The sequence below is a fragment of the Oncorhynchus gorbuscha genome, linkage group LG02 (assembly GCF_021184085.1).
Source record: "Oncorhynchus gorbuscha isolate QuinsamMale2020 ecotype Even-year linkage group LG02, OgorEven_v1.0, whole genome shotgun sequence".
In the NCBI taxonomy this organism is placed as follows: domain Eukaryota; kingdom Metazoa; phylum Chordata; class Actinopteri; order Salmoniformes; family Salmonidae; genus Oncorhynchus; species Oncorhynchus gorbuscha.
Window position 1 is genome coordinate 101504244 of NC_060174.1, and position 13149 is coordinate 101517392.

Genomic DNA, 13149 nt, shown 5'->3' on the forward strand with positions numbered 1-13149 from the left:
CCTCTCCTCCCTCCCCTCTCTTCTGCTCTCCCTTCTCCTCTCCCTTCTCCTGTCCCTCTCCCTCCTGTCCTGTTCTCCTCTCCCTTCTCCTCTCCTTCCCTCTCCCTGTCCCTCCTCTGTCTGTCCCTCTCCCTCCCTCTCCTGTCCCTCCCTGTCCTGTTTGTCTCTCTTCTCCTCTCTCTTCTCCTCTCCCTTCTCTCCCCCTCCTCTCCCTTCTCCTCTCCCTTCTCCTTCTCTCTTCCCTCTCCCTTCTCCTCTCCTCCTCCCATCCACTTTCTGCTTCTCCTCTCCCTTCTCCTCTCCTCCTCCGCATTCTCCTCTCCCTTCTCCTCTCCCCCCCCTCTCTTCTCCTCTCCCTCCCCCTCTCCCCCCCTCCCCCCTCTCTTCTCCTCTCCCTTCTCCTCTACCCCTCCCTCCTCTCTCTTCTCCTCTCCCTTCTCCTCTCCTCCTCCCTCCTCTCTCTTCTCCTCTCCCTTCTCCTCTCCCCCTCTCTTCTCCTCTCCCTTCTCCTCTCTCTTCTCCTCTCCCTTCTCCTCTCTCTTCTCCTCTCTCTTCTCCGCTCCCTTCTCCTCTCCCTTCTCCTCTCCCTTCTCCTCTCCCTTCTCCTCTGTCTTCTCCTCTCCCCCTCTCTTCTCCTCTCCCTTCTCCTCTCTTCCCCTCTATGTCCTGTCGCTGCGTGTCCTGTCCCTGCGTGTCCTGTCCCTGCGTGTCCTGTCCCTGCGTGTCCTGTCCCTCTATGTACTGTTTGTCATCAGTGTAACGTGTACTTTATAAGGTATTAGGTATTATATATATTCAGTATTATTATTATTATTGGGCTATATTGATTTTGTTTCTCAACTGTGTAACCAACCTCCTAGACTGAGGTGATCTAACTGTAAGCTGCATTTCTGTCTGGCTCCCCTCCCTTCTCCTCTCCCCCTCCCCTCCCTTCTCCTCTCCCTCCCCTCCCTTCTCCTCTCCCCCTCCCCTCCTCTCTCTTCTCCTCTCCCTCCCTTCCTCCCCTCCTCTCTCTTCTCCTCTCCCCCTCCCTTCCCTTCTCCTCTCCCTCCCTCCTCTCTCTCCTCTCCTCTCCCCTCCCTCCCCTCCCTTCTCCTCTCCCCCTCCCTCCTCTCTCTTCTCCTCTCCCCCTCCCTCCTCTCTCTTCTCCTCTCCCTCCCTTCTCCTCTCCCCTCCCCCTCCCTTCTCCTCTCCCTCCCCTCCTCTCTCTTCTCCTCTCCCTCCTCTCCCTCCCCTCCTCTCTCTTCTCCTCTCCCTCTCCCTCCCTTCTCCTCCCCCTCCCCCTCCCTCCTCTCTCTCTCTCCTCTCCCTCCCTCCCTCCCTTCTCCCTCCTCCCTCCTCTCCTCCTCTCTCTTCTCCTCTCCCCTCCCCTCTCCCTTCTCCTCTCTCCCTCCCCTCTCTCTCTATTCTCCTCTCCCTCCCTCCTCCCTCCCTCCCTCCCTCCCTCCCTCCCTCTCTCTTCTCCTCTCCCTCCCTCCCCTCCTCTCCCTTCTCCTCTCTCTTCTCCTCTCCCTTCTCCTCTCTCTCCTTCCCCTCCTCTCTGTTCTCCTCTCCCTTCTCCTCTCCCCCTCCCTTCTCCTCTCTTCTCTCTCCTTCTCCTCTCCCTTCTCCTCTCCCCTCCTCTCCCTCTCCTCTCTCCTCTCTTCTCCTCTCCTTCTCCCTCTCCCCCCTCCCTCCCTCTCTCTTCTCCTCTCCTTCTCCTCTCCCTCTCCCTCCCCTCCCCCTCTCTTCTCCTCTCTCTTCTCCTCTCCCTTCTCTCCCCCTCCTCTCCCTTCTCCTCTCTCTTCTCCTCTCCCTTCTCCTCTCCCTCTCCCATCCACTCGCTTCTCCTCTCCCTTCTCCTCTCCCTCTCTCCTCTCTCTTCTCCTCTCCCTCCCTTCTCTCCCCTCCTCTCTCTCTCTCTCTCCCTCTCCTCTCCCCCTCCCTCCCTCTCTTCTCCTCTCCCTTCTCCTCTCCCCCTCCCTCCTCCTCTCTTCTCCTCTCCCTTCTCCTCTCCTCCTCCCTCCTCTCTCTTCTCCTCTCCCTTCTCCTCTCCCCTCTCCTTCTCCTCTCCCTTCTCCTCTCTCTTCTCCTCTCCCTTCTCCTCTCTCTTCTCCTCTCTCTTCTCCGCTCCCTTCTCCTCTCCCTTCTCCTCTCCCTTCTCCTCTCCCTTCTCCTCTGTCTTCTCCTCTCCCTTCTCCTCTCCCCTCCTCTCCTTCTCCTCTCCCTTCTCCTCTCCCCTCTCTCTCTCTCCTCTCCCTTCTCCTCTCCCCCTCCTCTCTCTCTCTCTCCCTTCTCCTCTCCCTTCTCCTCTCCCCCTTCTCCTCTTCTCCTCTCCCTTCTCCTCTCCTTTCTCCTCTCCCTTCTCCTCTCCTTCCTCTCCTCTCTCTTCTCCTCTCCCTCCCCTCCTCCTCCCTTCTCCTCTCCCCTCCCCTCTCTCTTCTCCTCTCCTTCTCCTCTCCCCCTCCCTTCTCCCTCTCTCCTCTCCCCTCCTCTCCTCTCTCTCCTTCTCCTCTCCCTCCTCTCCCTTCTCTCCTTCTCCTCTCCCTCTCCTCCTCTCTCTTCTCCTCTCTCTTCTCCTCTCCCTTCCTCTCCTCTTCTCCTTCCTTCTCCTCTCTGTTCTCCTCTCCCTTCTCCTCTCCCCCTCTCCCTCTCCTCTCCCTGCTCTCCCTTCTCCTCTCCCTTCTCCTCTCCCTCCCCCTCCCTCTCTCTCTCCTCTCCCTTCTCCTCTCCCCCTCCTCCTCTCTCTTCTCCTCTCCCTTCTCCTCTCCCCCTCCCTCCCCTCCCTTCTCCTCTCTCTCCCTCTCTCTTCTCCTCTCCTCTCTCTCCTCTCCTCTCTCCTCTCCCCTCCTCTCTCTTCTCCTCTCCCTTCTCCTCTCCCTCCTTCTCCTCTCCCTTCTCCTCTCCTCTCTCCTTCTCCTCTTCTCCTCTCTCCCTTCCTCTCCCTTCTCCTCTCCTCTCCTCTCTCCTCTCCTCTCCTCTCTCTTCCCTCTCTCCTCTCCCTTCTCCTCTCCTCTCTCCTTCTCCTCCTCTCCTCTTCTCCTCTCCCTTCTCCTCTCCCTCTCCCTTCTCCTCTCCCTTCTCCTCTTCTCCTCTCCCTCTCCTCTCTCCTCCCCCTCCTCTCTCCTCCGCTCCCTTCTCCTCTCCCTTCTCCTCCCTCTCCTCCTCCCTCCTTCTCTCCCTCTCTCTTCTCCTCTCCCTTCTCCTCTCCTTCCTCCCTCCTCTCTCTCTCCTCTCCCTTCTCCTCTCCCTTCCCTTCTCCTCTCCTTCTCCTCTCCCTCCCTCCTCTCTCTCTCCCTTCTCCTCTCCCTTCTCCTCTCCCTTCTCCTCTCCCTTCTCCTCTCCCTTCTCTCTCTCCTCTCCCTTCTCCTCTCCCTTCTCCTCTCTCTTCTCCTCCCTTCTCCTCTCCCTTCTCCTCTCCCTTCTCTCCTCTCTCCTTCTTCTCTCCCTTCTCCTCTCCCTTCTCCTCTCCTTCTCCTCTCCCTTCTCCTCTCTCTCCTCTCTCTTCTCCTCTCCTTTCTCCTCTCCCTTCTCCTCTCTCTTCTCCTCTCCTTCTCCTCTCCCTTCTCCTCTCCCTCTCCTCTCTCTTCTCCTCTCTCTTCTCCTCTCTCTTCTCCTCTCCCTTCTCCTCTCCTTCTCCTCTCCTCTCTCCTCTCTCTCCTCTCCCTTCTCCTCTCCCTTCTCCTCTCCCTTCTCCTCTCTCTTCTCCTCTCCTCCTTCTCCTCTCCCTTCTCCTCTCCCTCCTCTCTCTTCTCCTCTCCCTTCTCCTCTCTCTCCTCTCCTTCTCCTCTCTCTTCTCCTCCCCTTCTCCTCTCCCTTCTCCTCTCCCTCCTCTATCTTCTCCTCTCCCTTCTCCTCTCCCTTCTCCTCTCTCTTCTCCTCTCCTTTCCTCTCTCTTTCTCCTCTCCTTCTCCTCTCCCTTCTCCTCTCCCTTCTCCTCTCCCTTCTCCTCTTCTCCTCTCCCTCCTCTCCCTTCTCCTCTCCCCTTCTCCTCTCCCTTCTCCTCTCCCTTCTCCTCTCCTTCTTCTCTCTCCCTTCTCCTCTCCCTTCTCCTCTCCCTTCTCCTCTCCCTTCTCCTCTCCCTTCTCCTCTCTCCTTCTCCTCTCCTTCTCCTCTCTCTTCTCCTCTCCCTTCTCCTCTCCTTCTCCTCTCCCTTCTCCTCTCCCTTCTCCTCTCCCTTCTCCTCTCTCCCTTCTCCTCTCTTCTCCTCTCCTTCTCCTCTCCTTCTCCTCCCTTCTCCTCTCCCTTCTCCTCTCTCTTCTCCTCTCTCTTCTCCGCTCCCTTCTCCTCTCCCTTCTCCTCTCCCTTCTCCTCCTCCTTCTCCTCTCCCTTCTCCTCTCCCCCTCCCTTCTCCTCTCCCTCTCCTTCTCCTCTCTCTTCTCCTCTCCCTTCTCCTCTCTTCTCCTCTCTCTTCTCCGCTCCCTTCTCCTCTCCCTTCTCCTCTCCTCCTCCCTCCTCTCTCTTCTCCTCTCCCTTCTCCTCTCCCCCTCCCTTCTCCTCTCCCTTCTCCTCTCTTCTCCTCTCCCTTCTCCTCTCTTCTCCTCTCTCTTCTCCTCTCCCTTCTCCTCTCCCTTCTCCTCTCTCTTCTCCTCTCCCTTCTCCTCTCCCTTCTCCTCTCTCTTCTCCTCTCCTTTCTCCTCTCCCCCTCCCTTCTCCTCTCCCTTCTCCTCTCTCTTCTCCTCTCTCTTCTCCGCTCCCTTCTCCTCTCCCCCTCCTCTCTCTTCTCCTCTCCCTTCTCCTCTCCCTCCTCTCCCTTCTCCTCTCTCTTCTCCTCTCTCTTCTCCTCTCCCTTCTCCTCTCCCTTCTCCTCCTCTTCTCCTCCTCTCCTCTCTCTTCTCCTCTTCTCCTCTCTCTTCTCCGCTCCCTTCTCCTCTCCCTTCTCCTCTCTCTTCTCCTCTCTCTTCTCCTCTCCCTTCTCCTCTCCCTTCTCCTCTATCTTCTCCTCTCCCTTCTCCTCTCCCTTCTCCTCTCCCTTCTCCTCTCCCTTCTCCTCTCCCTTCTCCTCTCCCTTCTCCTCTCCCTTCTCCTCTCCCTTCTCCTCTCCTCTCTTCTCCTCTCCCTTCTCCTCTCCCTTCTCCTCTCCCTTCTCCTCTCCCTTCTCCTCTCCCTTCTCCTCTCTCTTCTCCTCTCCCTTCTCCTCTCTCTTCTCCTCTCTTCTCCTCTCCCTTCTCCTCTCTCTCTTCTCCTCCTCTCTTCTCCTCTCCCTCCCCCTCCTCTCCTCCCTCTCCTCTCCCTCTCTCTTCTCCTCTCCCTTCTCCTCTCCCCTCTTCTCCTCTCCCTTCTCCTCTCTCCTCTCCTTCTTCTCCTCTCTCCTCTCTCTCTTCTCCTCTCCCTTCTCCTCTCCCTTCTCCTCTCCCTTCTCCTCTCTCTTCTCCTCTCCCTTCTCCTCTCTCTTCTCCTCTCCCTTCTCTCTCCTTCTCCTCTCTCCCTCCTCTCCTTCTCCTCTCCCTTCTCCTCTCCTTCTCCTCTCTCTTCTCCTCTCCCTTCTCCTCTCCCTTCTCCTCTCTCTTCTCCTCTCTCTTCTCCTCTCCCTTCTCCTCTCCCTTCTCCTCTCCCTTCTCCTCTCTCTTCTCCTCTCCTTCTCCTCTCCCTTCTCCTCTCCTTCTCCTTCTCCTCTCCTTCTCCTTCTCTCTTCTCCTCTCCCTTCTCCTCTCCCTCTCCTCTCCTTCTCCTCTCCCTTCTCCTCTCTCTTCTCCTCTCCTCTTCTCCTCTCCCTTCTCCTCTCCCTTCTCCTCTCCCCTCCTCTCTCTTCTCCTCTCCCTTCTCCTCTCCCTTCTCCTCTCCTCCTCTATCTTCTCCTCTCTCTTCTCCTCTCCCTTCTCCTCTCCCCTCCTCTCCCTTCTCCTCTCCCTTCTCCTCTCCTTCTCCTTCTCTTCTCTCTCCCTTCTCCTCTCCTCCCTCTCTTCTCCTCTCCTTCTCCTCTCTCTTCTCCTCTCCCTTCTCCTCTCCCCCCCTCTCCTTCTCCTCTCTCCTTCTCCTCTCCCCTTCTCCTCTCCCTTCTCCTCTCCCTTCTCCTCTCTCTTCTCCTCTCCCTTCTCCTCTCCCTTCTCCTCTCCCCTCCTCTCCCTCTCCCTTCTCCTCTCCTTCTCCTCTCCCTTCTCCTCTCTTCTCCTCTCCTCTCTCCGCTCCTTCTCCTCTCCCTTCTCCTCTCCCTCTCTCTCTCTTCTCTCCTCTTCTCCTCTCCCTTCTCCTCTCTTCTCCTCTCTCTCCTCTCTCTTCTCCTCTCTCTCCCTTCTCCTCTCTCTTCTCCTCCCTTCTCCTCTCCCTTCTCCTCTCCCTTCTCCTCTCCTTCTCCTCTCCTTCTCCTCTCTCTTCTCCCTCTCCTCTTCTCTCTCCTTCTCCTCTCCCTTCTCCTCTCCCTTCTCCTCCTCCCTTCTCCTCTCTCTTCTCCTCTCCTTCTCCTCTCTCTTCTCTCTCCCTTCTCCCTCTCTTCTCCCTTCCCCCTCCTCCCTTCTCCTCTCTTCCCTCTCCCTTCTCCTCTCCCTTCTCCTCTCCCTTCTCCTCTCCCCCTCCTCTATCTTCTCCTCTCCCTTCTCCTCTCCCTCCTCTCCCTCTTCTCCTCTTCTCCTCCCTTCTCCTCTCCCCTCCTCTCTCTTCTCCTCTCCCTTCTCCTCTCTTCTCCTCTCTCTTCTCCTCTCCCTTCTCCTCTCCCTTCTCCTCTCCTTCTCCTCTCCCTTCTCCTCTCCCTTCTCCTCTCTCTTCTCCTCTCCCTTCTCCTCTCCCTTCTCCTCTCCCTTCTCCTCTCCTTCTCCTCTCTCTCTCCTCTCCCTTCTCCTCTATCTTCTCCTCTCCCTTCTCCTCTCCCTTCTCCTCTCCCTTCTCCTCTCTCTTCTCCGCTCCCTTCTCCTCTCCCTTCTCCTCTCCCCCTCCTCTATCTTCTCCTCTCCCTTCTCCTCTCTCTTCTCCACTCCCTTCTCCTCTCCCTTCTCCTCTCTCTTCCCCTCTCCCTTCTCCTCTCCCCCTACCTCCCTTTTCTCTCCCCCTGCCCTGCCCTGTGTCTGGAAGCAGCTGCCCCCTGCATCAAAGCCATCAGCCCCAGTGAGGGCTGGACAACAGGGGGCGCAACTGTCATCATCATAGGGGACAACTTCTTCGACGGCCTCCAGGTCATCTTTGGCACCATGCTGGTCTGGAGTGAGGTGAGTACATGATGATACATGCGGACACACACACACCCTCTGTCAGTGTATGGATGGGGTGACCGTGTCAGTGTCCTTGGTATTGCATTGTATCCTTACAGTACTGTAGTTTCTCTAGATTTCTATCTTGAAAGATAAAACCCAGCCAGTCCAACTAGCCACCCCCCCCCCAGATAAAACCCAGCCAGGCCAACTAGCCACCCCCCCCAGCCAGATAAAACCCAGCCAGGCCAACTAGCCACCCCCCCACCCCCAGATAAAACCCAGCCAGGCCAACTAGCCACCCCCCCCCCCAGATAAAACCCAGCCAGTCCAACTAGCCACCCCCCCCAGATAAACCCCAGCCAGGCCAACTAGCCACCCCCCCAGATAAAACCCAGCCAGGCCAACTAGCCCCCCCCCCCCCAGATAAAACCCAGCCAGGCCAACTAGCCACCCCCCCCAGATAAAACCCAGCCAGTCCAACTAGCCACCCCCCCAGATAAAACCCAGCCAGTCCAACTAGCCACCCCCCCCCAGATAAAACCCAGCCAGGCCAACTAGGCCAGCTGTGGTAAAGCCCCCCACCCCCTGCTCCCCAGATAAAACCCAGCCAGTCCAACTAGCCACCCCCCAGATAAAACCCAGCCAGGCCAACTAGGCCAGCTGTGGTAAAGCCCCCCACCCCCCTGCTCCCCAGATAAAACCCAGCCAGTCCAACTAGCCACCCCCCCCCAGATAAAACCCAGCCAGTCCAACTAGCCACCCCCCCCCAGATAAAACCCAGCCAGTCCAACTAGCCACCCCCCCCCCCCCCCCCAGATAAAACCCAGCCAGGCCAACTAGGCCAGCTGTGGTAAAGCCCCCCACCCCCTGCTCCCCAGATAAACCCAGCCAGTCCAACTAGCCACCCCCCCCAGATAAAACCCAGCCAGGCCAACTAGGCCAGCTGTGGTAAAGCCCCCCACCCCCTGCTCCCCAGATAAAACCCAGCCAGTCCAACTTGCCCCCCCACTCCAGATACTGATAGACATAGCAGTAAACCATCTGGATCAAACAGAGTTCTGCAGTTGTTGAAATACTGTGAAGTGTAGTTTTCTTCCAGAAATATTAAGCAAGACTTTCGCAATTTTGGTTTGGAAACGTGACAGGAAACCAAAGTTAGTTCAACTGACACCATCGCATAACGTTGTGTATTTTTATCAGCTTTCAAAAGCACTGGTCAGAATATGCCCTTTTCTCCTGCGCAATACATTCCACTTGAATTTGACCTTGTCAACCTTTGACCTCGGTGATGGTGAGGAGTGGTCCTGCCTCAGCCGATGTAATGGAGCCTCGCTGCTGGTCTTTATTCTCCCTCACAGCTGAAGAGCTGAATATAAAACGCAAAGCGCTCTGTAAGGGCCAGTTTAACGACATGTAAAACGCTGACGGCTGTGTGTGCTTTAAAGACATCGCTGGTGTGTGTGTGTGTGTGTGTGTGTGTGTGTGTGTGTGTGTGTGTGTGTGTGTGTGTGTGTGTGTGTGTGTGTGTGTGTGTGTGTGTGTGTGTGTGTGTGTGTGTGTGTGTGTGTGTGTGTGTGTGTGTGCGTGTGTGCCGGCGCTAGATTGGTCTCTCATCTGTGCTTTGTACGCCTCACACACACACACACACACACACACACACACACACACACACACACACACACACACACACACACACACACACACACACACACACACACACACACACACACACACACACACACACACTCTCCTCTCCTGGAGCTCTCCATTCATCACAGGGGCCGATCAGGGGACAAATTCAGCTGCTATTTATTCAGAGCAGCTCTTCTGATCCACTCAATTATCAGTCATGTAGGACTGGCGACGTGTGGCTCTGGGCTGACACTACTTAGTACTGTGGATGTATTCTATAGAACCGTACATGAACGTTAGCTACAGTGGACGACTGTTAGGGTGAGAGTCGTCAGTGAGGGGAATAGATTGTGTTTAGTGCTGCTACATGAGCGTTTGACCACATCTGGGTGAGTAGACCTTGGAATCAGGGTTAGTATGGCATTGATGAAGTGGGATTTAGGTACGTGAGTGTGTACAGTATGTTCACCTTAACCTGTAGTCTACATCTGGGATGAGCCCCCTCTCTCTCTCCTCTCCCCCTCAGCCCTCTCTCTCTCCTCTCCCCCTCAGAGCCCCCTCTCTCTCTCCTCTCCCCCTCAGCCCTCTCTCTCTCTCCCCCTCCCCCTCAGAGCCCCTCTCTCTCTCTCCTCTCCACTCCCCCTCAGCCCCTCTCTCTCCCACTTCCCCCTCAGCCCCCTCTCTCTCTCCACTCCCCCTCAGCCCCTCTCTCTCCCCCCTCAGAGCCCCCTCTCACTCCCACTCCCCCTCAGCCCCTCTCTCTCTCCACTCCCCCAGCCCTCTATGTCTCCCTCTCTCTCCCCCCTCAGCCCCTCTCTCTCTCCACTCCCCCTCAGCCTCCCCTCCCCCTCAACCCTCTCTCTCTCTCCACCTCTCCCCCTCAGCCCCCTCTCTCTCCACTCCCCCCCTCAGCCCCCTCTCAGCCCCTCTCTCTCCCCTCCCCCTCAGCCCCTCTCTCTCTCCCTCCTCTCCCCCTCAGCCCTCTCTCTCTCTCCACTCCCCCCAGCCCCCTCTCTCTCCACCCCCCAGCAGCCCCCTCTCTCTCCACTCCCCCTCAGCCCCCTCTCTCTCTCCACTCCCCCAGCCCCCTCTCTCTCTCCACTCCCCCTCAGCCCCCTTTCTCTCTCTCCACTCCCCCTCAGCCCCTCTCTCTCAGCCCCCTCTCTCTCTCTCCACACCCCCCCCCTCAGCCCCCTCTCTCCACTCCCCCTCTCCCTCTCTCTCCCCCCCCTCAGCCCTCTCTCTCCCCCTCAGCCCCCTCTCTCTCTCCACTCCCCTCAGCCCCTCTCTCTCTCCACTCCCCCCTCAGCCCCTCTCTCCCCCTCAGCCCTCTCTCTCTCCCCCCCTCAGCCCTCTCTCCCCCTCAGCCCCTCCCCTCCACTCCCCCTCAGCCCCCTCTCTCTCTCTCCACTCCCCACTCCCCTCAGCCCCCTCTCTCTCTCCACTCCCCTCAGCCCTCTCTCTCTCCTCCCCTCAGCCCCCTCAGCCCTCTCTCTCTCTCCACACCCCCTCAGCCCTCTCTCTCTCTCAGCCCCCTCTCTCTCTCTCCCCCTCTCTCAGTCCTCTCTCTCTCTCTCTCCCCTCAGCCCTCTCTCTCTCTCCCCCCCTCAGCCCTCTCTCACTCACACTCTCCCCTCTCCTCTCCCCCTCAGCCCTCTCTCTCTCTCCTCTCCCCCTCAGCCCTCTCTCTCCTCTCCCCCTCAGCCCCTCTCTCTCTCTCTCTCTCTCTCTCTCTCTCTCTCTCTCTCCTCTCCCCCCTCAGTCCTCTCTCTCTCCTTTACCCGTAGCTGTTCCTTTGGACAATGTGACCCATTTTTCTATTGGTTTTGTTCATTTGTGTTTTATTCAACCTTTGCTAGTAGAAGAGGAACCTTTGCTACAGTAGTTCCAAAGTGCCAACGGTTCAGAGACAGTTTTGGTCATGGGATAATAGCTGAAGCACACACAGAGATGGGACGGGGGTAGGATTGTCCAGCTGCCCTCCCTGTCTGTTTACCCACCCTCAACCCAGGGTTTAATTCGGAGGGTCCATACAGAGGTAGACCTCTTCTCTCTCTGCTCACCCCATAGCTGTGTGGTATAGCCTACACAACTACTGCCCCGGTCTGTCGTCCTCAGGGTTCTGTGCTGCTCTCAGAGTCTGGTTGGTTGGAGTGTTGTCCGGCCATTGGTCCCGTGTAGGAAGTGCAGACGCCCCAAAGTGTGTTTCTAATTACAGCTTTCCCATAGAGGATGTGAGAATGAGTTTGCTCCCCTAATATCACCCAACCAGACCCCGCTACCCCTGTACCTCCGATACTGATCAGCCCTGCACAGCTGATGATGAGGAGAGGCCATGAAGAGCAGGCTTAATGAACACACACACATGTCATGCTGTTCCCTCACTCCAACTCAAGCCCTGTGTTTGTTTACCTTCTCTAAAACACAACAGGTGTGAGGGGAGCTGTGCCTCCAGTCAAAAAATAGCATGCATACTTTGGGTATGTGTGTGTGTGTGTGTGTGTGTGTGTGTGTGTTTGTATGTGTGTGTGTGTGTGTCTTTACACCACTTAACACGTCTCAACAGAAAGTCCTTAGTTGTTGCAATGCAGAAGACTTAAACCACTAATACCTTCATTCACGACAAGTGATCAATTCAATAAACGTTTTGTTTACGTTTCGGACTTCATTGTCGACAGTTTGTCCTCCTCTTCGCTCCTCTCTTCCTCCTCCAGCCTTCCCTCTGTAACCGCTAAGTGTGGAGAGTGTTTCCCTGACGGCCCATAAGTAGGGATCAGTGGAGAGTTGTTGTGTTGAAGGGTACCACTCACAATCCTAGAGTCTGACACAGGAGAGGAGAGGAGAGGAGAGAGAGAGAAGAGAGGAGAAGAGAAGAGAGGAGAGGAGAGGAGAGGAGAGGAGAGGAGAGGAGAGGAGAGGAGAGGAGAGGAGAGGAGAGGAGAGGAGAGGAGAGGAGAGGAGAGGAGAGGGATGGACAGAGTCTGTGGAGAACACAACGAGACATAAGACAGAGACTTGACTAATGGCTGTCGGTTTCCTGCTCTTCTCTCTCTTCTCTCTCTCAACTCAATTCAATTCAAGGGGTTTATTGGCATGGGAAATGTGTTAACATTGCCAAAGCAAGTGAAGTAGATAATAAACAAAAGTGAATTAAACAGTGAAATGAACAGTAAACATTACACTCACAGAACTTCCAAAAGAATTAAGACATTTCAAATGTCATGTTATGTACAAATAGTTCAAGTACAAAAGGGAAAATAAATAAACATAAATATGGGTTGAATTTACGATGGTGTTTGTTCTTCACTCTTTGCCCTTTTCTTCTGGCAACAGGTCACACATCTTGCTGCTGTGATGGAAAACTGTGATATTTCACCCAGTAGATATTGAAGTTTATCAAAATTGGGTTTGTTTTTTAATTATTTGTGGATCTGTGTAATCTGAGGGAAATATGTGTCTCTAAAATGGTCATACATTTGGCAGGAGGTTAGGAAGGGCAGCTCAGTTTCCACCTCATTTTGTGGGCAGTGTGCACATAGCCTGTCTTCTCTTGAGAGCCAGGTCTGCTTTTCTCAATAGCAGGGCTATGCTCACTGAGTCTGTAAATAGTCAAAGTTTTCCTTAAGTTTGGGTCAGTCACAGTGGTCAGGTATTCTGTCACTGTGTACACTGTTTGGAGCCAAAGAGCATTTTAGTTTGCTCTGTTTTTTGTTAATTCTTTCCAATGGGTCAAGTAATTATCTTTTTGTTTTTCATGATTTGGTTTGGTCTAATTGTGCTGTTGTCCTGGGGCTCTGTAGGGTGTGTTTGTGTTTGTGAACAGAGCTCTAGGACCAGCTTGCTTAGGGGACTCTTCTCCAGGTTCATCTCTCTGTAGGTGATGGCTTTGTTATGGAAGGTTTGGGAATCGCTTCCTTTTAGGTGGTTATAGAATTTAACGGCTCTTTTCTGGATTTTGATCATTAGTGGATATCGGCCTAATTCTGCTCTGCATGTATTATTTGGTGTTCTAAGTTATACACGGAGAGTCTCAATTTGTTGTTTGTCCCATTTTGTGAAGTCTTGGTTGGTGAGCGGACCCCAGACCCCAAAACCATAAAGGACAAAGGGCTCTATGACTGATTAAACTATTTTTAGCCAAATCCTAATTGGTATGTTGAAATTGATGTTCCTTTTGATGGCATAGAATGCCCTTCTTGCCTTGTCTCTCAGATCGTTCACAGCTTTGTGGAAGTTACCTGTGGCACTGATGTTTAGGCCAAGGTATGTATAGTTTTTTGTGTGCTCTAGGGCAACAGTGTCTAGATGGAATTTGTATTTGTGGTCCTGGCGACTGGACCTTTTTTGGAACACCATTATTTTGGTCTTACTGAGATTTACTGTCAGGGCCCAGGTCTGACAGAATCTGTGCAGA

General features: G+C 55.1%; 1 protein-coding gene across 1 annotated transcript in view; it reads left to right on the forward strand.

Moving 5' to 3' along the window:
* LOC124014325 (transcription factor COE1-A-like) overlaps positions 1-13149 on the forward strand; it is a 332099-nt gene that overhangs the window by 230959 nt on the left and 87991 nt on the right. The window contains 1 exon segment of the mRNA XM_046329183.1: positions 6985-7118. Coding sequence (XP_046185139.1) covers positions 6985-7118 — 134 coding nt within the window.